We start from the raw sequence: 23,094 nt of genomic DNA on the forward strand, positions 1-23,094 counted from the left end.
GAAATTCATACAGGGCACAGCCCAGATGGCTTATCTCTGCTGATGATGCCTGGGGCATGCTTGGGAAGACACAATTAGCAAGAAATGACTCAAAGGGTTGGGGAACCATCTAGAGCAGTGCTGTCCAATAAAAATACAATGCAAGTCACATATGTAAATTTAAATTTTTTAGTAGCCGTATTTAAAAAGGAAAACAGGGGAATTCCCTGGCAGTCCAGTGGTTAGGACTCGGCACTTTCACTGCCTTGGCCCAGGTTCAATCCCTGGTTGGGGAATTAAGAGCCTGCAAGCCACGTGGCATGGCTTAAAAAAAAAAAAAAAAAGGTAAAACAGATGAAATAATTTTCATAATGTATTTTCTTTAATCCAATATATCCCAAACCTTATCATTTCCACATGTAATCGATATAAAAAATTATTGAGTTTTTTTATATTTTGGGGGGTACTAAATCTTTGAAACCCAGTGTATAGTTTATACTTTCAGAATATCTCAATTTAGATTAACCCCATTTAAAGTGCTCAGTAGCCACATGTGGCTAGTAGTTGCTATATTGGACAGTGCAGATCTACAGGCTTCCTCACTCCCATGTCTGGCACTTAGGCTGGGATGACTTGAAGACTATGCTCATTTGGGACTGTCTACCAGAACACCTGCATGTAGTTTGGGCTTCCTCACAGCATGGCAGCCTCAAGCTAGTCACTCTTCTTAAATGGTGGCTCAGGGCTCCAAGAGTAAGTGTCCCCAGTGATCAAGGTTGAAGCCCCATGGTTTTTCACACCCTAGCTTCAGAGGTCACATGGCATGCTCCATTGATGGAACCAGTCAAAGCCCCCTCTGCTTCAAGGGGAGAAAACAGACCCCACTGTTTGATGAGAAGCATGTCAACGAATATGTGGCCATATTTTAAAATGCCACAGGGATGAAAGCCAGGAGATAAATGTTTCTCCTTTCTTCCTCCAGGCAAAATATTCTGCAATGCATTCATAAGGCACTTCAAAAAGTCCCAGCAGAATCAAATGCTAATCCCCACCAACTGGGCCAGGCTCTCATTCCTGCTCCTAGGAATACTTCCCAAATTATCAAGCTTCACCCCATAGTTCTCATGCTCTGCTTTCAGGGGAATCTAAACTAGGAACAAAGATACAAAAATCCCTGCTCTCATGGAGTTTATGTTCTAGAAGAAGAGACAGATACTAAAAGATTTACAAGTAAAGTATATAGTATATTAGATAGTGTTAAGTGCACAGGAGAAAAAATTAAGACAAGAAATTTGGGCAGAGGGAGGTTATAATTTTAGATAGAGTGTCCCAGAAAGACTAACCAGAAAAATAACATTTGAGTAAGGAGCTGAAGGAAGTTGGGGAGAAAGTAATACAGTAATTTAAGGCAAGAGTAACGAAGGCAGAGGGAACAAAAGTCTCTGAACCAGCCTGTATAACTGAAGCAGAATGAGTGAGGGGAAGTAATAGGGCCTGAAAACAGAGAGAAAACAGGGACCAGAGCACATAGGGGCTTGTAGGCTATTAGAAGGATTGGGCTTTACACTGGGGAGATTAAAAAGCCATCGGCAGCGGCGTTTAAACAGGATTGACTTGATCTGATTTATATTTTAACAGGATCACTCTGGCTGCAAAGTTGAGAATGAAGTGAAACAGGGCAAGGGCAGAGGAAGGAAACAAATTAGGAGGTTTTGCAAGAATCCTGGTGAGAGATAAGGTTGGCTCGGACAAGATGGAGAGGGTAGATGTGGTGAAAAATAATAAGATTCTGGACACATTTTTGAAAGTAGACCCAATCGTATTTATTAATGGATTGGATGTGGGGGTGAAACAAAGAGAGGAGTCACATGACTGGGTTCACACGTTAGAGCGTCCTCTCTGGTCACCCCTGATAACAGGCTGTTCATGCCCTTGAATGGGGTTAACTCCCGAGGAAAAAGTTCTGATTAAAGTATTCAGTGAACCTCCTAGAGGAAGTATCCTTCATAAACTAGTCCCTCCCTTTGCCTGTGTCCATTGGGCAGTTGGGAAAGCCTCAAGTCATCCTTGCCCTCTACTTCCTGTTGCCTTCCCAGCCTCGTTCCCTTTTTTAGAAATAGTGTGTTGTCTGTTATTCAGCCAAAGAACAGCATTCTGACCTCTGCCCTGTGACTTCCTGGTCCCCCTCTTCTTATAAATACAAGGGCAGAGCTGGGGTCTGGGGGAGTCAGAGAGCAGAGAGCCCAAGAGTTCTCAGGCTGGTACTGGCTGTGCACGGGGAAGATGAAGACCTCAATAGCTGCCCTCTCCTGCCTCATCCTTGCTGCCCAGGCTGCAGTTGGTGAGTTCAGTGAGCCTTCTCACAGGTGGGCAGGTTGATGGTAACGCGCAGTCCAGGGAGGAGACGCAGAGGGACACCTTTGTCCCAACAGGGATGTGATACTTGGTTAAAAGCAGCAGCAGTAGGTATAGACCTCTCCCTGCAGCCTTCGATCCCTGGGGAAAACTGTATACAGGTGACTGGTCCCACCTGGGGAAACAATTCTCTCCCTTTCATGGCCAGAATTATCTGACACTTTCTCTTAGCTGATATAGGACCATTATGGGCTAGATCAAGAGAATTGTAGTCAAATTGTAAATGTGTAGAAAGAGGTATAGAATTCTATGATGTTAGAGCTATTATATACCCTCTGGTGTAAAACTATCATTTCAGGGAGGAAATTGGACAAGCCAGGCAAGTGACTCACCCAAGTCTACTTAATCATATTTATTTATCTAACAAATAAATATCTAGTACTTCCTACGTGAAAGCAAGCACTGTTCTAAGCATCTTATAGATATTAATACATTGGATCCTCCTAACAATGCTGTGGGGTAGACTATCAGCAAATTATATGGTTTTGCTTATTATTATTATTATTCTCATTTTACAAATGAGAAAGCTGAGGCATAGAAACCCTAGATAACTTGCTCAAGATCACACAGCCGTAAGTGGTGGCGTTAGGATACAAGCTAGTTAACAAGCTGTTATGGAAAGACATGTCATTTAAGACTTTTGCAAGCCCCCCACACATCATATCAAGCATGTTGAAGTGTGTGCACATGCCTCATTTAATATAATTCATATGTAACTATATAAGAAATGAGCTAAAAGTTTAGTTGTGTTTGCCTAATTAGCATAGTACAGGTCTACAACCCCTGATCAAAATCTCTGGGGCTAGATGTATTTTGGAATGCAGAATTTTTCAGGTTTTAAAAAGATAATAAAATATGACCCAGCAATTCCTTTTCTTGATATACCCAAAAAACTGAAAGCAGATACATGAAGAGATACCTGTACAACCATGCTAACAGCAGCATGAATTTTAATCGCCAAAAGGGGGAAGCAACCCAAGTGTCCATTGACAAACAAATGGATTGAAAAACAGGGTATATACATACAATGGAATATTATTCAGCCTGAAAAAATATGGAAATTCTGATACATGCTACAACATGGATGAATATTGAAGACATAATGATAAGTGAGATAAGCCAGTCACAAAAGGACAAATAGTATAATTCCACTCATATGAGGTACTTCAAGCAGTTAAATTCAGAGACAGAAAGTCGAATGGCGGTGGCCCAGGGGATGGGGTAGGGGCAAATGGGGAGTTATTGTTTAATGGGTACAGAGTTTCAGTTTTGCAAGATGAAAGAAGTTCCATGGATGGATTGTGATGAGTTGCACAATATGCGAATGTACTTAATGTTACTGAACTGTACACTTAGAGATGATTAAAATTGTATGCTTTATATTATGTACATTTTATCACATTCTGAAAATATATATTTTTAAAAAGGTAACACATACCTGGACATTACTTAACATCCCTGACAGAGTCTGAGAGACACATTAACCAAACACAGTAATATTTCTGCAGCAAACACATTTACTCCTATGTTAAAGGAGTAAATAAAGCCTGTAGATAGCCTCACTTCACTTTGGGTGACATTGTGCCACCAAATCATTTAATGAAAAATTTGTCTGCTTCCAGAGTCCTGTGAATTCCAAAAATGTGTAGAAAGCTTTGTGGACTGTATCACATTATGCAGCTAATCAACTGATTTATTTGTGTTGGATTTGCAATTTGCTTTTTGTATTCAAGTCAATAGAATGTTTTCATGTCTCAAACTTTTTCAAAAGTTCCCTGAGAAGTCTCAGGGCCTTGATAGAGAAAATGGGCCTGGAGGCAGGTCTGGTCCAGTGTTCCAGCATCCTTGCCTCCCTACCAGGGGATGGGGTTGAGGAATGAGATAGATGGAGATGTTGAAACAACTGCTTCCCAGTAATTTTTCTTCCCTTCTCTACTGTTTCTCTCAAATAGAACACCTGATGCCGAACCTGAAGAATGAACACTCAATAACTCAAGGAGGTAAAATTTTGTTACGGTATATATTTAAAAACAGCCAGCAGGTACAGATCTGCTCAATGGCTTCAGTCTACCTCGTTTACAGGGCCTGGGGGGAGAGGAGGGTCCTGTGGGTGGTGAACATCTCCAAGGAAGTTCAGGATGGGCCATGGGTCCATAGATGGCCTCTTCTGTAGATGACTTCTATTCCACCTGGCTGTGGCTCATCTGGGGGAGGGGGGAGGGGTGCTCTCTGGTGCCCCCTGCAGGCCTCAGACCCTTCCTCTTCTGGGAGGAATGGTCCTGCTCTGTTGTGGCCCTGCCTGGATGCCCTCAGACACACAGCTCAACCCTGGGGAGAGTGAAGCAAGGAGACACCAGCAAGTGCCGGCAGACAAGGAAAACATCCCTTTCGAGTCCTGCACCTTCTTACCCTTCCCAGTACTCAGGAGCAAAGGGGGAAATGATCTAGTTTTCCTCAGACTCAGTCCTTAAGAAGTGACCCTTTCTCTTGCTGTAGGCTTTCACCGTCCCACTGACTGCTGCATGTCTTACACCTCACGAAAGATCCGATGTGTATTCATGAAAGATTATGTAGAAACGACCAGTGCGTGTTCCCGGCCTGCCGTCATGTAAGTGCCAAGCTCACTGGCCATGTCTGGGGGTGTTGGGGGAGGCACCTGATGGATGGATGTCCAGAAAAGTCCCACCTTCTGGATCCTGCCAGGTCAGCTGAGGCTTATGTCCTCATAAGCCTGCAGGGCATCAGGTATGAGATGTTCCCGGGGAAGAGGGAAGCTAGGGAAGGAAGGAGAGAGCAGGAGCGACGCCGCCCAAGGAAACTCCATGAGTCACTAAGGGAGTCTCGGAGGCTGAGGGAGGGTCTCAGAGAGGGGCCACTCTGAGCTCCTGCAGCAGAGCAAGGAAAGAACAGGCTGGGCCGAGTGGGGAATCTGAGGGGCAGGGAGGATGGGCCTCCCCATCCCCATTTGCTGAACCCTCCTCTGTTTGTAATCTTTCCCTCCTTTGCTTCCCAGCTTCATCACCAAGAGGGAGCAGCATGTCTGTGCTAACCCCAAAGATGAGCGAGTTCAGAAATGCGTGTTGCACCTGAAGCTAAAATCAGCAATCAAGGACCTGAGAACGCTATTTCTTGAGAAGGGATACTTGGAGTCGGCCCCCTCACCTCCATCTCTCTTTCCCCGACTACCTCCTAGGTGGGCCCTGGCCTGAATTATTTTTTAAAAAGCAACAATTACTGTTCTGTTCTGTTCTGGTTACAAAAGCAGTGCATTAATATAGAGTATCCAATTTAACTTTAAGAGGAAAAAGAATCTGTCGGAATTGCTGAACTTTGGATTTGTGTTTTTGTCAAAACAAGACATCATAGTATAATTTTTTAAAAGCTAAAAACATGACATTCAAATATAGATTGAATGTGTGTCAAAGATGTATTTAACCCATTAATGAAGGAACAATTAAACTGATTCAAAGATCATCTGAGGAACAGAGGTTTATATAGTTATTGGGGATGGCATTCTGAAATGTTAAGTTAGAGACAAACAAATTAATATCCTATAGGGCAGGGGTCCCCAACTCCTGGGCTGTGGACCGGTACCAGTCCGCAGCCTGTTAGGAACCTGGCTGCACAGCAGGAGGCAAGTGGCAGGTGAGCAAGAGAGCGAAGCTTCTGCCGCTCCCCATCGCTCCCCAGTGCACGCATTGCCACCTGAACCATCTCCCCCGCACCCCATCTGTAGAAAAACTGTCTTCCACAAAACCGGTCCATGGTGCCAAAAAGGTTGGGGACCGCTGCTATAGGGCAATAGATCTGTAACTTTGGGGATTCTCTTTTCGACTAGACAAAAATCCCTTGCATCTGTGCTTGGTAAAAAGCTACAAGTTACAAGACATAAAGAAGGAACCACAATAAGACATGTAGGGGGGCAGACTTATGATACAGTCAAGTCCCATACTCCCTGGTAGGTGACCCACAGACTGGAGAATAATTCCATTGCAGAGGTTTTCCCACAGGAGTGAGCGGTTTGAGCCCCACATCAGGCTCCCCAGCCCAGGGGTCCTGAACCAGGAAGACAAGCCCCCAGAGCATTTGGCTTTGAAGGCCAGCAGGGCTTAATTTTGGCAGTCCCAGAGAACTGGGGGAAATAGAGACTTTACTCTTTAAGGGCACACACAAAATCTCACAGGCCTTGGGACCCAGAGCAAAAGCAAACATTTGATAGGAGCCTGGGTCAGACCTACCTGCTGATCTTGGGGAGCCTCCCAGAGAGGCAGGAGGCAACTGAAGCTCACCCTGGGGACATAGACACTGGTAGCAGCTATTCTTGGGAGCTCCTTCTACCACGTGGACACTGGTGCTGGGGGGCACCACTGTGGAATCTTCCCTCTAGCTTATTGCTCCAGGATCCAGCCCTGCCCTGGCCCAACAGCTTGTAGGCACCACTGCTGGCACACCTCAGGCCAAGCAAGTCACTGGGTGGGAACACAGCCTCATCATCAGCAGACAGGCTGCCTTAAGACCCCCTGAGCCTACAGCCACCTCTGGACATGGCCTCACCCACCAGAGTTCCAGAACCCAGCTCCACTCACCAGTGGGCAGGCACCAGCCCCAGAATCCTCAGGGCCCCAGCTCTGCGCTACAGGAAGCCTGCTTTAGCCTCTGGACAAGCCTCACCCACCAGGGGGCAGACACTACATGCAAGAAAACCACAATCCCACAGCCTACAAAACCAGCCTGCCCACCAGCAGGCCAGATCCTACCTTGGGACCAGCTGGGCCTCAATCTTGCCCACTAGCAGGCCAATACAAGCTTTGGGACAACCCGGACATCATCATAGCCACTTGTATCAGGAACTGCTCACCCCCACCACCAGTGATCTGACACCAGCTCTGGGACCCCTGAGCCCTGCAACCAGACTCCAGGATCCAGCTCTGCCTGCCAGTAGTCTGGCACTAACTCCAAGACCTGGCTTCGCCCACCAGTAGGCAGATAACACCCTGGAGTCTTCTAGATTCTGACTCTGCCCACCAGTGAGCCAGCACTAGCCCTGGGGCTCCCTGGAGTTCTGCAGTCAGCAGCCCTGTGACCAGGCCCTACTAACCAGCAGCCAACAGCTCCATACAATGCAGAACCTGGCAAACAAACAGACCAGGGCCAACCAAGTCTATCAGACACCCACATAGCCCGCCACAACAGAAGGAAGCACACAGCCCTCATAGGGGGAACCCCTAGAGCATACAGCTTGGATGATGAGAGGGGCATGTACTGCTGGGATGCTGGGACGTCTCCTGCAGAAGGCCACTTCTCCAAGGTTAAGAAATATAACTCGGGCTTCCCTGGTGGTGCAGTGGTTGAGAATCTGCCTGCCAATGCAGGGGACACGGGTTCGAGCCCTGGTCTGGGAAGATCCCACATGCCGCGGAGCGACTAGGCCCGTGAGCCACAACCACTGAGCCTGCGCGTCTGGAGCCTGTGCTCCGCAACAAGAGAGGCCGCGACAGTGAGAGGCCCGCGCACCACGATGAAGAGTGGACCCCGCTTGCCGCAACTAGAGAAAGCCCTTCCACAGAAACGAAGACCCAACACAGCCAAAAATTAATTAATTAATTAATTAATTTAAAAAAAAAAAAAAAGAAATATAACTCATGTACCAGATACATAAAAATACAAACAGCAACTTAGGCAAAATGAGGTGACAGAGGAAGATGCACCAGACAAAGCAACAAGATTAAACCTCAGAAGAAGAACTAAGTGAAGTGGAGATAGGCAATCTACCCAAGAAAGAGTAGGGTAGCGACTGTAAAGATGACCAAAGAACCTGGGAGAAGAATGAATGCACAGAGCAAGAAGTGAGAAGTCTTTCACAATGAGTTAGAAAATATAAAGTAAACCCAAAAAGAGATGAAGAATACAACAACAGAAATGAAAAACACACTAGAAGGCGTCAACAGTAGACTAAATGATACAGAGGAATGGATCAGCCAGCTGGAAGAGAGTAGTGGAAATAACTGATGCCAAACAGAAAAAAAGAAAAAGAATTAGAGAAATGAGGACAGTTTAAGAGAACTCTGGGACAATATCAAACACACAAATATTCACATTACAGGGGTCCCAGAAGAAGAAAAGCAAGAGAAAGCGGATGAGAACATATTTGAAGACATAGTAGCTGAAAATGTCCCTAACCTGGGAAAGGAAACAAATACCCAAGTCCAGGAAGCACAGAGAGTCCCACACAGGATTAACCAAAGAGGAACACACCAAGACACATTGTATCAATAATTAAAATTTAAAGATAAACAGAAAATATTAAAAGCAGCAAAGGGGGGCTTTTCTGGCAGTCCAGGGGTTAAGACTCCACTCTTCCACTGCAGAGGGAGCAGGTTTGATCCCTGGTCAGGAAACTAAGATCCCACATGCTGCACGGTGTGGCCAAAAAAAAGAAAAAAAGAGAGAGAGAGAGAGTGCATTGGAATAGTCGAGGGTGGAATTTCAACCAGGATGTTCAGGGAGAAATAAATTGACACCTGAAAATTACAAAAACAAAATAAACATCATGAAAATAAACTTTAAAAATATATTTAAAAAAATAAAGACAACAAAGGAAAAGCAAAAAACGACATACAAGGGAACCCCCATAAGGCTATTCGCTGACTTTTCAGCAGACACTCTACAGGCCAGAAGGGAGTGACACAATATATTCAAAGTAATGAAAGGGAAATACTTACAAAAAAGAATACTCTACCCAGAAAGACTCTCATTCAGATTTGACGGAAAGACCAGTACGTTTACAGACAAGCAGAAACTAAAAGAGTTCAGCACCACCAAACCACCTTTACAAGAAATGTTAAAGGGACATCTCCAAGTGAAAAAGAAAAGGCCGCAATTAGAAACATGAAAATTATGACCTGCTCCGTTTCCGACCTGGGCCGGTTCACCCCTCCTTAGGCAACCTGGTGGTCCCCCGCTCCCGGGAGGTCACCATATTGATGCCGAACTTAGTGCGGACACCCGATCGGCATAGCGCACTACAGCCCAAAACTCCTGGGCTCAAGCGATCCTCCTGCCTCAGCCTCCCGAGTAGCTGGGACTACAGGCGCGCGCCACCGCGCCCGGCGAAACATGAAAATTATGAAAGGAAATAGTTCATCATTAAATGCAAATATATAGTAAAGAATCAACCATGTACAAAACTAGTCAGAAGGTTAAAAGACAAAACTAGAAAAATCATCTATATCCACAATTAGCAATTAAGGGATAAACAAAACTGTTAGATGTAAAATATGATATCAAAATCAGTAATCATGGGGGTGGAGAGTACAAATGCAGGGTTGTTAAAATGCATTTGAAATGAGAGATCAGCAACTTAAAACAATCATGTATACATATATACATTGCTATATAAAAACCTCATAGTAACCACAAACCAAAAATCTATAATAAGTATACACACACACAAATGAAAAAGGAATCCAAACATAACAATAAAGATAGTCATCAAATCACAAGGAAAGAGAACAAAGCCAGAAGAAAGGAACAAAAAAGGCCAACAAAACAACTCCAAAACAATTAACAAAATGGAAATAAGAAGATACATATCAATAATTACTTTAAATGTAAATGGACTAAATGCTCCAATCAAAACACATAGAGTGGCCCAATAGACACAAAAACAAGATCCATACATACGCTGCCTACAAGAGACCCACTTCAGATCTAAAGACACACACGGACTGAAAGTGAGGGTATGGGAAAAGGTATTCCACACAAATGGAAATCAAAAGAAAGCCAGGGTAGCAATACTTATATCATACAAAATAGACTTTAAAATAAAGACTCTTACAAGAGACAAAGAAGGACATTATCCAATGATCAAGGGATTAAGTCAAGAAGAAGATATAAACAATCGTAAAAATATATGCACCCAATATAGGAGCACCTAAATAGATAAAGCAAATGTTAATGGACATAAAGGGAGAAATTGACAGTAACACAATAATAGTAGGAAACTTTAACATCCCAATTACATGAACAGAGAGACCCTCCAAACAGAAAATCAACAAGGAAACACTGGCCATAAATGACACATTAGACCTAATAGATATATAGATAGATAGATAGATATAGATATAGGTATAGAACATTCCATCCAATTGCAGCAGAACACATTCTTTTCAAGTGCACACAGAACATTCTCCAGGATAGATCACATGCTAGGCCACAAAATAAGCCTTGGTAAATTTAAGAAAACTGAAATCATATCAACCATCTTTTCCAACCACAACGCTATGAGACTAGAAATCAACTACAAGAAAAAAGCCCCAAAAAACACAAAACGTGGAGACCAAAAAACATGCTACTAAACAGTCAATGGATTACTGAAGAAATCAAGAGGAAATCAAAAAATACCTAGAGACAAATGAAAATGAAAACACGACGATCTAGAACCTATGAGACACAGCAAAAGCAGTTCTAAGAGGGAAGTTTATAGCAATACAAGCTTACCTTAGGAAACAAGAAAAAATATCACATAAACAACCTAACCTTACAATTAAAGAAAATAAAAAAGAAGAACAAACAAAGGTAGTAGAAAGAAAGAAATCATAATGATCACAGCAGAAATAAGTGAAATAGAGACTAAAAAAATAGAAAAGATTAATGAAACAAAGAGCTAGTTCTTTGAAAAGATTTTTAAAAATGATAAACCTTTAGCCAGATTCTTCAAGAAAAAAAGGGAGAGGGCCCAAATCAATAAAATCAGAAACTAAAAAGGAGAAGTTACAACTGAAACTATAGAAATACAAAGGATCATAAGAAACTACTATGAAAAACTATATGCTGTTAAAATGGACAACCTAGAAAAAATGGACAAATTCTTAGGAATGTACAAACTCCCAAGACTGAATCAGGAAGAAGTAGAAAATATGAACAGACAAATTATCAGTAATGAAGTTGAATCAGTAATTTTTAAACTCCCAACAAACAAAAGTCCAAGACCAGGTGAATTCTACCAAACATTTAGAGAAGAGTTAACATCTCTCCATCTCAAACTATTCCAAAAAGTTGCAGAGGGAGGAACACTCCCAAACTCATTCTATGAGGCCAGCATTACCCTGATACCAAAACCAAAGGCATCACAAAGAAAGAAAATTACAGGCCAATATCACTGATGAACATAGATGCAAAAATTGTCAACAAAATCCTAGCAAACCAAAATCAACAATACCCACTCCTGGGTATATATCCGAAAAAATTAAAACACTAGTTTGAAAAGATACTTGCATCCTAATGTTCCACAGCATTATTTACAATTGCCAAGATATGAAATCAGCCTAAGTGTCCATCAACAGATGAATGGATTATGAAGATGTCATATAGGGACTTCCCTGGTGGTCCAGTGGTCAGGACTCTGTGCTCCAAATGTGGGGGTCTTGAGTTCAATCCCTGGTCGGGAAACTAGATCCCACAGGCCACAACTAAAAAAAAAAGCCCACATGCCACAACTAAAAGATCCCACATGCTGCAACTAAGGAGCCTGCATGCTGCAACTAAAAAAGATCCCACATGCCACAATGAGGATCCCATGTGCTGCAACTGAGACCTGGCACAGCCAAATAAATAAATAAATATTTTTTTTAAAAGATGTGGTATATATATATACAAAGGAACACTATTCAGCCTTAGAAGAAGAATGAAATTTTGACGTTTGCAACAACATGGGTGAACTTGGAGGGTATTATGCTAAGTGAAATAAGTCAGAGAGAGAAAGACAAATACTGTGATATCACTTATATGTGGAATATAAAAAATACAACAAACTTGTGAATATAAGAAAAAAAAATAAACTCACAGATGGAGAGAACAAATTAGTGGTTACCAGTGGGGTGAGTGAAGCGAGGAGGGGCAATATAGGCATAGAGGTTTAACAGGTACAAACTATCATGCATAAAATAATCTACAAGGGGACTTCCATGGCAGTCCAGTGGTTAAGACTCCGTGTTCCCAAGGCAGGGGGCACGAGTTCAATCCCTGGTCGGGGAACTAAGATCCCACATGCCAAACGGTGCAGCCTAAAAAATTAAAAATAAAAATAAAATTAAAATAAGCTGTAAGGATACATTGTACAACACAGGGAATATAGCCAATGTCTTAAAACAACCATAAATGGAGTATAACCTTTAAAAATTGTGAATCACTACATTGTACTCCTATAGCTTATATAATGTTGTACATCATCTATACTACAATCAACAAAAATCTCAAAAAAATATTTAAAAACCCACAGATTCATAGTTCGTCTCATCTTATCCTCCCTACTAAAATAGCTAACCTTTGACTACAGTTTAGAACATTTTCTTTTACTCCATCATTTGGGAGATGATTGGGGGGGTGGTCAGGGGTAAAGCACAGATGCATACAATTTAAATAAGCATTACAGGTGATTCGTATGCAGGTGGTCCTAGAACCTCACTTAGAGATACCATTTTAGGAGGTATGGGTAAGCAGGTTGGAAGGCTAGCTGGTGGACCAGTGAAGGGGAAGAGTGCCTTAGTGTATTTTACTCCTTCAGGGATACCTTTCTTTTTTCCCAGCATAAGTGGAAACCCCTAGTTCCCTAGTGGTAAATGCAGATTCTAATTATTATTATTATTATTATATTATTATATTATTATTATTATTATTATTATTATTATTACTTCACTTGCCACTGGCTGTGGCGAGTGAAAAGGAAGGAGGGGTGCGACCAGTCGGGCTTTCAGAGGTTGTCAGAGAGCTTCATTTCTAAGGGGCAGAGAGAGGTGGGGCTTCTTGTCTTTGACCAGAAGTTATCCAGGTCACAGCCCAATTCTCTCTCTGGCCCATAATCTCCTCTGGAAGACTCCCACAGCAGATACCCTTCTTTATTATTTTTTTTAATTTTTATTGGGGTATAATTGATTTACAATGTTGTGTTAGTTTCAGGTGTACAGCAAAGTGAATCTGTTATACATATACACGTATCCACTCTTTTTTAGATTCTTTTCCCATATAGACCTTTACAGAGGATATCCTTCTTTAGTTAGAGAACCGTGCTTGCAGCTTTATCCTGGGGGCAAACCCCTGACTGTCCTAAAGCGGGGACTGGCAAGGTCCTAGCTTGTTCTTTGGACCCAAGCTTCTTCTCCTAATACCCCCCAACTCCGATTTTTGGGTTACCCGGGGTCCTGTTGGAAAAATATTTTCTCAATGATCTTCTCCATCACCTATGTGAGGATACAAGTTTTTCAGCCGCCTTGTGTTTTGCCATTGAGTTGACAAATGTCCTTTATATAGAACAGAAATTTCTCACCTTATGGTCAGTTTTCTGTCATCTTTTCTGATTCTCTGCTACTACTATGAATTCATTTTTAATAAATTTTTTATTTTCATACTTATTCTGTCATTTCAGTGGGATTGGGGGAGGTAAAAGAAGCAAACACAGATGCTCAGGGTTCTGGCCTGTATTTTGACCCAATTATGATCTTTCCTGTTGCTCTCATTACTTGTGGTGGCAACAGCAGCTTTTGGCTTCTCCGTTGAGATTTTGTTTCAGAGGCTTGAAGATCTCAAAGAGTTACTGGATTTAAAAATGCTAGGCCTAAGGGCAATGTGTGTGGTTTCTTTGGTCGAGTTGTTAGCTCAGTAGAATGAATGGCGAGCACAGGCCACCTGAGCAGTGTGGACAGCAGAGGGCCAGGTATCCCCTGATCGAGGCTTTTGGTCACGACACTAGCAGCTGGAAAGAAATGAGGGGTGGAAACTGAGAATTTCCTTTCTGACCAAGCATCTGGTCAATCACAACAGTTCTCCGAGCTCTTTGAGGAGAAAATGGCATGTTATGTTAGGTCAATTATGTAATACTCTCTTTTCAGAGTTCCTCAAAAAAAAAATGTTCTCTTTCGCTTCCTTGATTTCTGTGGTGCTTCTTCCAGAAATGCTCCTCCTCTCAGCCTTCTCAGAAAAACTCAACCCATCCTGCATGGCTCAGTTTAGATGCCACCAGAAAACCTTCCCCTACTATCCCAGCCAGAGCAGCTCTCTCCCTTTCTCTGGAATCCTGAAACAGATATTTATCGTCACTCAAACAGATAATGATTGAGCGACTACTTTATGTTATACATTATGGTAGGCATTAGGAAAACCATGAGACCAAAACAAACTACATTCCTGCCCTTCAAGTATATTTCAGTGTATAAGAGGAGAATATGATACAGTGACTTTCATAAAGTTAGAATATTTATTCAGAAATTGGTTCTGAACTCCTATTATATGTCAAGTACTCTTTTAGGCACTGGGGAGATGTATGGTGAAAAGGACAGAATCACTGTCTTGCATGAGCTTGCAGTGTTATTCAACTGTCATTAACCCCCTTTGTCCAATGACTTATTCAATGACTTTAATAAAATTCCATCAACAAAGTAAAAAAAAAAAGACTATTTCAGGGTATAGAGAAGACTGAAAATAAGACTAAGATATGATATCTGTGTGCAAAAATCATATCTAATTCATCACTAAATCTCTAAATTATTATGCAACACTGGATTACAATGATGAGTTTTTTTGTACTGGGGGCAACCAGCCTGGGACTCTGGCCTACCCCGCCCCAGTCAGGAGGCCCAAAGGCTGAAGAGACCAGTACAGTAAAGTACACCAGTTAGGAAGCTGTGCTATAGTTCAGGGCTTCTGAAATTTTGCATGCATAAGAATCACCTGGAGGGCTTTTTAAAACACAGAAATTCTGATTCAGTAGGACTAGGTGGGGCAAGGAATCAGCATTTCCACCAAGTTCCCAGGTAATGCTGATGCTGCAGGAGTGGAAATTTGAAGAGGAACTCTCACTCTCAACTCTGTAACTTCAGCATTGTTTGCAACTTTTTTGTTGTTTTTAATTTATTTATTTATTATATTTTATTTTTGGCTGTGTTGGGTCTTCATTTCTGTGCGAGGGCTTTCTCCAGTTGCGGAGAGCGGGGGCCGCTCCTCATCACCGTGCACGGGCCTCTCAGTGTCACGGCCTCTCCTGTTGCAGAGCACAGGCTCCAGACGCGCGGGCTCAGTAGTTGTGGCTCACGGGCCCAGCTGCTCCGCGGCATGTGGGATCTTCCCAGACCAGGGCTCGAACCCGTGTCCCCTGCATTGGCAGGCGGATTCTTAACCACTGTGCCACCAGGGAAGCCCCTGCAACTTTTATATAAAGCACATATTTCTTTAGTAACCAAAAAATAATTTCAAAGAATTGAAAAAAAAAATGAATCTTCATTGTCTTTTCAAGGACAAACAACAAAATGGGCCGGCTTTTGACTTGTGTTAATTCTTGATTTTTTTCATGATGAAGCTTATCAAAGCTACTTAATTATAAAAGAAATATACAATTGGGAAAAGTTTAAATATGGCTAAATAAGTCTGACAACCAATTTTGAATTTTTAAAAGTAAAAATCTTAGAAGTGCAAAATAGCTAGAAAAATATGTGCTTTAAAGTTGTAAAAAAAAAAAACCCATATTTTTACTATTTCACTTTTAGAACCACAGACAAGATTTTTAAAGTAAAGAAAAAAAGATTTTAAAAGTAATATAGCTCATTCCCTTTTCTCTTGGTGTGAGCCAGTGCTTGGACAGAGGGCATGACCCACTTGGTTGAGGCCAGTGGGGCTGGAAGACTTCTCACACACAGGCAATGAAGCAAAGAAGTAAACATATTAAGGGTCCCACACACCCTTTCCATATTATTCAATTTTTTTAAATCAGTGCATATGTGTTGCTCTGAAAAACATTTTTAACATTTTTTTAAATAATTTTATTTCTTTATTTTTGGCTGCATTGGGTCTGCATTGCTGAGCGCTGGCTTTCTCTAGTTGTGGCGAGCGGGGGCTACTCTTCATAGCAGTGCGTGGGCTTCTCATTGCGGTGGCTTCTCTTGTTGTGGAGCACGGGTTCTAGACACATAGGCTTCAGTAGCTGTGGCATGTGGGCTCAGTAGTTGTGGTGCACGGGCTTAGTTGCTCCACGGCATGTGGGATCTTCACGGACCAGGGCTTGAACCCATGTCCCCTGCACTGGCAAGCAGAGTCTTAACCACTGCACCACCAGGGAAATCCGATTTTTTAACATTTTTTAAAGAGGCACTGCATACTCACCAGTGGGGAACAGGAGAACCTTTAAGGTCTCTGATTATGTTGCCACCGAAGGCCATTCACCCCATTGTTTTGCAATTTTCATTTACTTTTTTGAGTCCCTCTTCAAGCTATGAGTCCTCTGAGGTCAGGGTCACCTCCAAGCCTAGCCCATGATATTATGGCAAAGAAGTGATGTGGTCACTAAACGCATTCTCTCTTCTCCCTGGGCACACAGATGATCTATATTTTACTTACCTTTGTCATTAAGTTGGAGCCAGGTGACTTCATTCTGGCCATGGAGTGTAAGTGAAAGTAACTTATACTATTTCCAGAACTAGGTCATAAAAATCTGCCCATCCCTCTCTGCTTCTCCCCTTTTGTAGTAAACTTGGAGGCCTCTTGTGGAAAATGGCGGCATTCTAAGATAGAGGAAGACTTTGTCCCTGAATGGGTGCATGAAACAGCCTTCTCCAACACACTCACCCTCGTCCCACTGCTGGCCCACACTGGACTGTGGCATGAGCAAGAAATAAACCTTCATTTAATGAATCCCCTGAGATTTAGGGGTTGTTCATTATAGCAGTGAGCGTAACCAGACTAATGCGGGTAGGAATTCAATAACTGCTTGAAAAATAAAGGACTTTCCTGTAAAGATCCTAGCCACAACTTGGCAAGCAGGCTAGTCTCCACAAAAACAAAGAAGTAATCATTCTTTCTTCCCAACTCATATTCTTCCCAGAAACATCTCGTTTCCTTAGATTGTTCCTAACGACAATCGTTATCACTTGACTTGAGGAGTTTAAATAGTGTTATTATTGATAACAAATACAGAACATTTCAAATAAATTACTGTCTTGGCACCTAAGCATGAGAATTCGGCTGTTTCCTGTGAGATATACATACTTGGACCAGCTCAATTCACCCTTCTTCTAAAACATATACTTACAGATCACTTGCTATCTGCTAGGCCTGCCCTGCCCTGATGAGTGGAGGAGAGAAGATGGAAACAGCCTTCTAACCACAACAGCAAGAAGAATAGGGCAAGTTCCCCCAGGAAGGGCACGGTCAAGGCCACTGGACGGAGAGTGTGAAGAGGTGGGTCTGTCCTGCATCCAAATCATTCTGTGAACATGAGCAAGTCTCTGGCCCTTCCCGAGCTCCAATTCCTCCTCAGTAAATAGCCTGTTTAGACAAATCTAAGGATGACGCAAGCTGCACCTTCACAGAAAGCACATCAGTCACATGATGCATGGACATGGCCTCAGAACCATTTCCAACACTGAGCGCCAGCCCAGCACTAATCAATGAAACCTGCGAGCCATCCCTGAATGAAGCATTTTCTAGGTTCCCATCAAGCTTTTCTGTAATGAAAGTCAGAAACTGGGAGAAGGTCCCAAAGGGATCCACCCCCTGAACTCAGAAAGGTCTCAGAATAAAGGTTTTCTAGAGAAGCCAAGCCAGGCAGGACAGTTTTAGAGACAGCTCGTTGGGGGCTCCCGTGTTTCTTCTCCACAGCAGAGTGATTAAGGACACAGACTTGGGAGCCAGACTGCCTGAGTTTGAAGCCCGATTCCACTTATCAACTGTCAAATCTCGGGGGAGTAATGGATGCTTTTTGTGCCTCAGTTTCCTCAACTACTGATAAAAGGCTTAAAAGGGCTAATATTCATGAAGCGTTTGGGACAGCAGCTATTGTGTATAGCAACCCTTAAAGTATAATGCTTGTTAAATAAATGATCTGCTGAGCACCATGACACTTCTTCACCCCAGGGGACAGTGAAAGGACGGGGATGAGGTAGGGAGCCAATGGTTCTGCTGAAGAGCTTAAGTGAGGATTTCTTAGACCTGATGTGGGGGCTCCAGACCTCATCCTGTTACCCCAGATCCCCTCCAATCTCCAGCCCCCATACGGCCTTGTTCTGAGGCCAGGAACCAGAATTGGCACAGGACACATCCCAGCCTTTGAGATCTTTCACTAAATCTGAGACAGTCTCCTCTACCCCCTGTGCTCATGGTCGTCCTACGACTAAAGAAGAGCTTATATCAAAGGGTTAAACGTATTCGCACTGGGGATGGAGGTCAATTTCCTCCCTGAAATCTCGGCTCTCTGTGCTTCCTTCACTCCACCCTCAACAAATGTGCAGGATATGAAATTGCTGAGGAATCTACTGCTTCCTACTTCCCTTTGAAATCTTAGTTCCCTTATTTTAAAAAAATATTTTGCCTCAATGAACATTTCTCAAAACTTCCTCAGCCCAGGAGCCTCCAAAGCCCCTACCAGGCCAGCTCTCCTCCTGCAGCCACTCCCTTCACAGGAGGATGAAGGTCTCCACGGCAGCCATCTCCCTCCTCCTCCTCGTCGTCATTACCGTCACCCTGGGGTCCAAGACTGAATCATATTCAGGTGAGTGCAATACCTTCCAACCTGGTTCTTGTGGGGAAACAAGCACGAGTAGGGCTGCCGGGGATACAGGGAGAAAGGGGCTCTAGAAGGAGGTCTGGTGTCTTCTTTTTTGTGTTATTGAAGTATAGTTGCTGTACAATGTTATGTGACTTACAGGTGTACGATAGAGTGATTCACAATGTTTAAAGGTTATACTCCATTTATAGTTATAAAATATTGACTGTATTCCCCATGTTGTGAAATATATCCTTGTAGCTTGTCTTATACCTAATAGTTTGTACCTCTTAACCCCCTACCTCTACCTTTCCCCTCCCCACTTCTCTCTCCCCACTGGTAACCACTAGTTTGTTCTCTGTATCTGTGAGTCTGCTTCTTTTTTGTTATATTTACTAGTTTGTTATATTTTTTAGATTCCACATATAAGAGATATCCTACAGTTATTTTTCTTTCTCTGTCTGACTTATTTCACTTAGCGTAATGCCCTCCAAGTCCATCCATGTTGCTGCAAATGTCAAATTTTCATTCTTTTTTATGGCTGAGTAGTATTCCATTGTATGTATATAAGGTCTGGTGTCTTCTTAAACTGGTTTCATCCTCATCCTGCCCGGGATGAGTCCCCTTCCTGTCAATGCCATGCAGTCATGCCAGGCTATCTCTTCACTCCCTCGATTCACCTCTCTTCGCCATTAAGCAAAAGACTGGCCCATCCCATTTGGGGTCATTATCCCCAGGGAGACTGGGGAACAGTATTTGGAGCCTCTCGAGGCCACTGTGTCCATTTACCTCCTGGGATTTGGACCCAGGCTGCTTCCAGGGTCCGCCCTACCCCACGAGTGCAGTATCGCTTAGTTATGTGGTAGGGGGAAATGCGACAGTAGGGGGCGTCCCCAGGCCACCTTTTCTCAGCTTACTTCTCAGGATGAGCTGCCTTTACAGACAGCCAAAACTATTCCTCACTCTGCAATTTTACTTTATTTCCTTTTCAGAAACTGAAGGGAAACATAGAACGTTGTTGAAATAAAACTAGACTAAAGTTGACGGAATCTGGACAGTTTGATTTGCCTCTCTGAGAATTCACTCAGACAGCTCAGAGGAATGCAGTGGCAGTGGTTCCCGGGGACCAGCGGGCCCCTTGTTTCACTCTTTGGGGAGTGAGGATGCTGCTGGCAATGGTGCTGGATGAGAGGACCAGCCCTTCCCTTTCCACCCAAGCACCCGGTCACCGTCGGTGACCCCGAGGTCATCGCTGTGCACACCCACATTTCTGTCCAGGTTGGTCACGTAACATGCACAGCCCCAATCACTGCACCCGATAACTGCAGGGCCCTTGATCTGAAACGCCCTTCCTGCTACCCCCATAATTCAATCTTGGTGTGACTTTGCTGTCACCCCCTTGCACCTCCTGTAAGAGCCATGAAATTTCAGAATGAAAAAATAACTGAAAAATAGTGATTTTTTAAAAAGTGTTTTAGGTCAGGAAACCTTCTCTTCAAGCAAAATCTTACACAGGAGGCCCAAAATGTAAAACAGACAAAAAGGCTGATGGGGTCTTATACCCAAGACTGAACTCCCAAGTGCATCAGTGCCTCCAGGAAACTTCATGTAAAACCACCAATCCAGTTAACCACCTCTTCACAGATGAGGAGACTGAGGAGGGAACGAGGGGTGATGGGTGCAAAGCCAGCAGAGGCGAGGTGGGGTGTCCTGCAGATCTGGGTGTCCTGGCTCCCGGGCCATTGTCCTTGGGGCTTGGTATGGGCATCCTGCCCTCTTTGCAGTGCACGGGCAGGATGGGGACACTGGGAGGGGCAGGGTCTGCATTCCCAAGTGGCATGCATCCCAATCCCTGTTGGGATTTCTTCCCATATCCCTCCTTTTTGGAGCATCTCTGCCAGCTGCCCCCAGGGATGGCCTGTGCTCGCTGAGATCTGGGCTTTGCTGCTCTTGCATCCGGAGTTCAAAGTCATCAGACAGTCCTTCTGGGGTGGGGATGGGGGTGGAGAATGGAAAGCAGAGTGATCACTAATGAAGGAGGAGGGAAAGGGGAGCCCCGGGAAGAGTCTGAAAGGGAGACCAGAGGACTGAGTTTTTTCTACAGCCCTCTCTTGGAATTCTGGGGGCTGTCCCCTCCTTCCTTCCCTCTTCCACCGGCTCGGGGGCAGAGGCAGCCAGCAGCTGTCACCTTTAACAAGTGTCCTGATCTGGGACTTCCCTGGTGGCACAGTGGTTAAGAATCCGCCTGCCAATGCAGGGGACACGGGTTCGAGCCCTGGTCTGGGAAGATCCCACATGCCGCAGAGTAATAAGCCCGTGCGCCACAACTACTGAAGCCCACGCGCCTAGAGCCTGTGCTCCGCAACAAGAGAAGCCCCCGCTCACCGCAACTAGAGAAAGCCCGCGTGCAGCTTTCTCTAGTTTCTCTTTCTTCTCATTGTGAAGACCCAACGCAGCCAAAAAGAAACAAATAAAATAAATAAATTTAGGAAAAAAAAACAAACAAACAAGTGCCCTGATCTCAGCTTCCCTCCATGCTTTCTCCTCAGGAGGACCTTACCACCCCACCGAGTGCTGCTTCAAATACGTGATCCGGCCAGTCAGGCGACAGTGGATTTCAGGCTATTATGAGACCAGCAGCCAGTGCTCCAAGCCTGGAATTGTGTAGGTGGCACCCATACACCACACTGGGGGAGGGGGAGCCAGCAGGGCCCGCGTAGGGGAGAGGGGGGCAGGGAGAACACAGAATGGGGGCTCCCCAGGGTACTTCTCAGGTATGTCCACGCAGGGAGAGGCAGCCGGGAGGCAACCTGGGGGCTTCTGGGCTGTCTGGGGCCCGCTGGGGCCAGGAGGAAGCTGGTGCCATGGATGGGGAGGTGTGGGGGAGGGGAAGGGGAGGCAAGGGGCACTTCCTGGGTGGGGACACTGAGGGGCTGAAGGGCATGCCTCAGAAAGGACGCTGGCCCTGGGCTACCTCTCCCTAAGGAAGGAGAACCAGTCTGGGTTGGATGAGGAATTCGTGAGGAAGGGAGGATGGGCTCTTGCTTCCTGGCTGCCGGACCCTTGGTTTGTCATCCTTCTCCCCTCTTGTTTCACAGCTTCATCACCAGAAAGGGCCATCACATCTGTGCCAACCCCAGCGATGATTGGGTCCAGGACTGTATCAAGGCGCTGGAGGAGATCGGAGTGACCCGGAAGTAGTGGAGAAGGACACAGCTCAGAATTTAAAGAGACGGGGCTGAACCCCACTCCCAACTCAGCCCCAGACACCTCCTGGGAGCTGCCCTGCCTTGAATTAAAGAGCATCGTGCCCTTCCCTGCCCTCGTTCATTTCTACTAAATTGCCCGTTGGCAGTAGACTTGAGGACACTGGTGAGCCCAGCTCAGGGTGGCACTCTCAGCCTCAAGCTTCACTCTGCAAAAGTTTGGCCAGAGCCTGGTGCCAAAAAATGGGTCAGGCCTGCGATGGAGGTAGAGGAAAACTGAGCAGAAGATGAGGAAGACAGTGTAAAAGCTACCTTTACACAATAATAACCACAATAATAACAGATACCATTTTTGTAGCGCTTTCTATATTCTAAGCACTCTGCTAAGCAGTTTATGTACATTATCTTATTTAAGCTTCACAAGTGTAAAGCTAAGAATTATCACCTGATTTTGCAGGTAAATCTTCATAAAGGCCTCTCTATAGCAAACTCCATAGTCTTTTCCTGGGCTGGTCTCAAGACCTCTGTTCCCTGCTGACTGGGATAGGAATGACTCATGGACATATTTTATCCAATTCTTCCCCATCCACTTACATACATCAGGTTGCACTCTACTGTTTTACTCAGTTTTGTGTCCTGCACAAGGCATAGCAAAAAGCCCACACCAGGTGCTCAGGAAATGGATAGATGGATGGATGGATGGATGGATGGATGGATGGATGGATGGATGGTGGATGCATAGACAGATGGGTAGATGGATGGATGGGTGGGTGGATAGATGGATGGGTGGATGGATGGATGGATGGGTGGGTGGATAGATGGATGGGTGGATGGATGGATGGATGGGTGGGTGGATAGATGGGTAGATGGATGGATGAATGGATGGTGGATGGATGGGTGGATGGATGGGTAGATGGATGGATGCGTGGATAGATGGAATGATTCAGGAGTCAAGAGGAAGCTTATGCT

At 44.3% G+C, this 23,094-nt stretch overlaps 2 protein-coding genes across 2 annotated transcripts; both read left to right on the forward strand.

Moving 5' to 3' along the window:
• The first annotated feature begins 2,157 nt into the window (after nucleotides 1-2,157).
• LOC137754846 (C-C motif chemokine 15-like) lies at nucleotides 2,158-5,837 on the forward strand. The gene is made up of 4 exons (XM_068530751.1): nucleotides 2,158-2,320; nucleotides 4,347-4,394; nucleotides 4,891-5,002; nucleotides 5,408-5,837. Exons 1-4 carry the CDS (start codon nucleotides 2,263-2,265, stop codon nucleotides 5,601-5,603), a joined length of 414 nt encoding a protein of 137 aa, XP_068386852.1. The 5' UTR covers nucleotides 2,158-2,262; the 3' UTR covers nucleotides 5,604-5,837.
• A 12,902-nt stretch (nucleotides 5,838-18,739) lies between these two features.
• LOC137755323 (C-C motif chemokine 14-like) lies at nucleotides 18,740-22,453 on the forward strand. Its single transcript, XM_068531434.1, has 3 exons — nucleotides 18,740-18,925; nucleotides 21,469-21,583; nucleotides 22,018-22,453. The coding sequence occupies exons 1-3, from the start codon at nucleotides 18,841-18,843 to the stop codon at nucleotides 22,118-22,120; spliced, it is 303 nt and encodes a 100-aa protein (XP_068387535.1). The 5' UTR covers nucleotides 18,740-18,840; the 3' UTR covers nucleotides 22,121-22,453.
• Nucleotides 22,454-23,094: the final 641 nt, after the last annotated feature.

Source organism: Eschrichtius robustus, chromosome 20 (genome assembly GCF_028021215.1).
Source record: "Eschrichtius robustus isolate mEscRob2 chromosome 20, mEscRob2.pri, whole genome shotgun sequence".
Lineage (NCBI taxonomy): Eukaryota > Metazoa > Chordata > Mammalia > Artiodactyla > Eschrichtiidae > Eschrichtius > Eschrichtius robustus.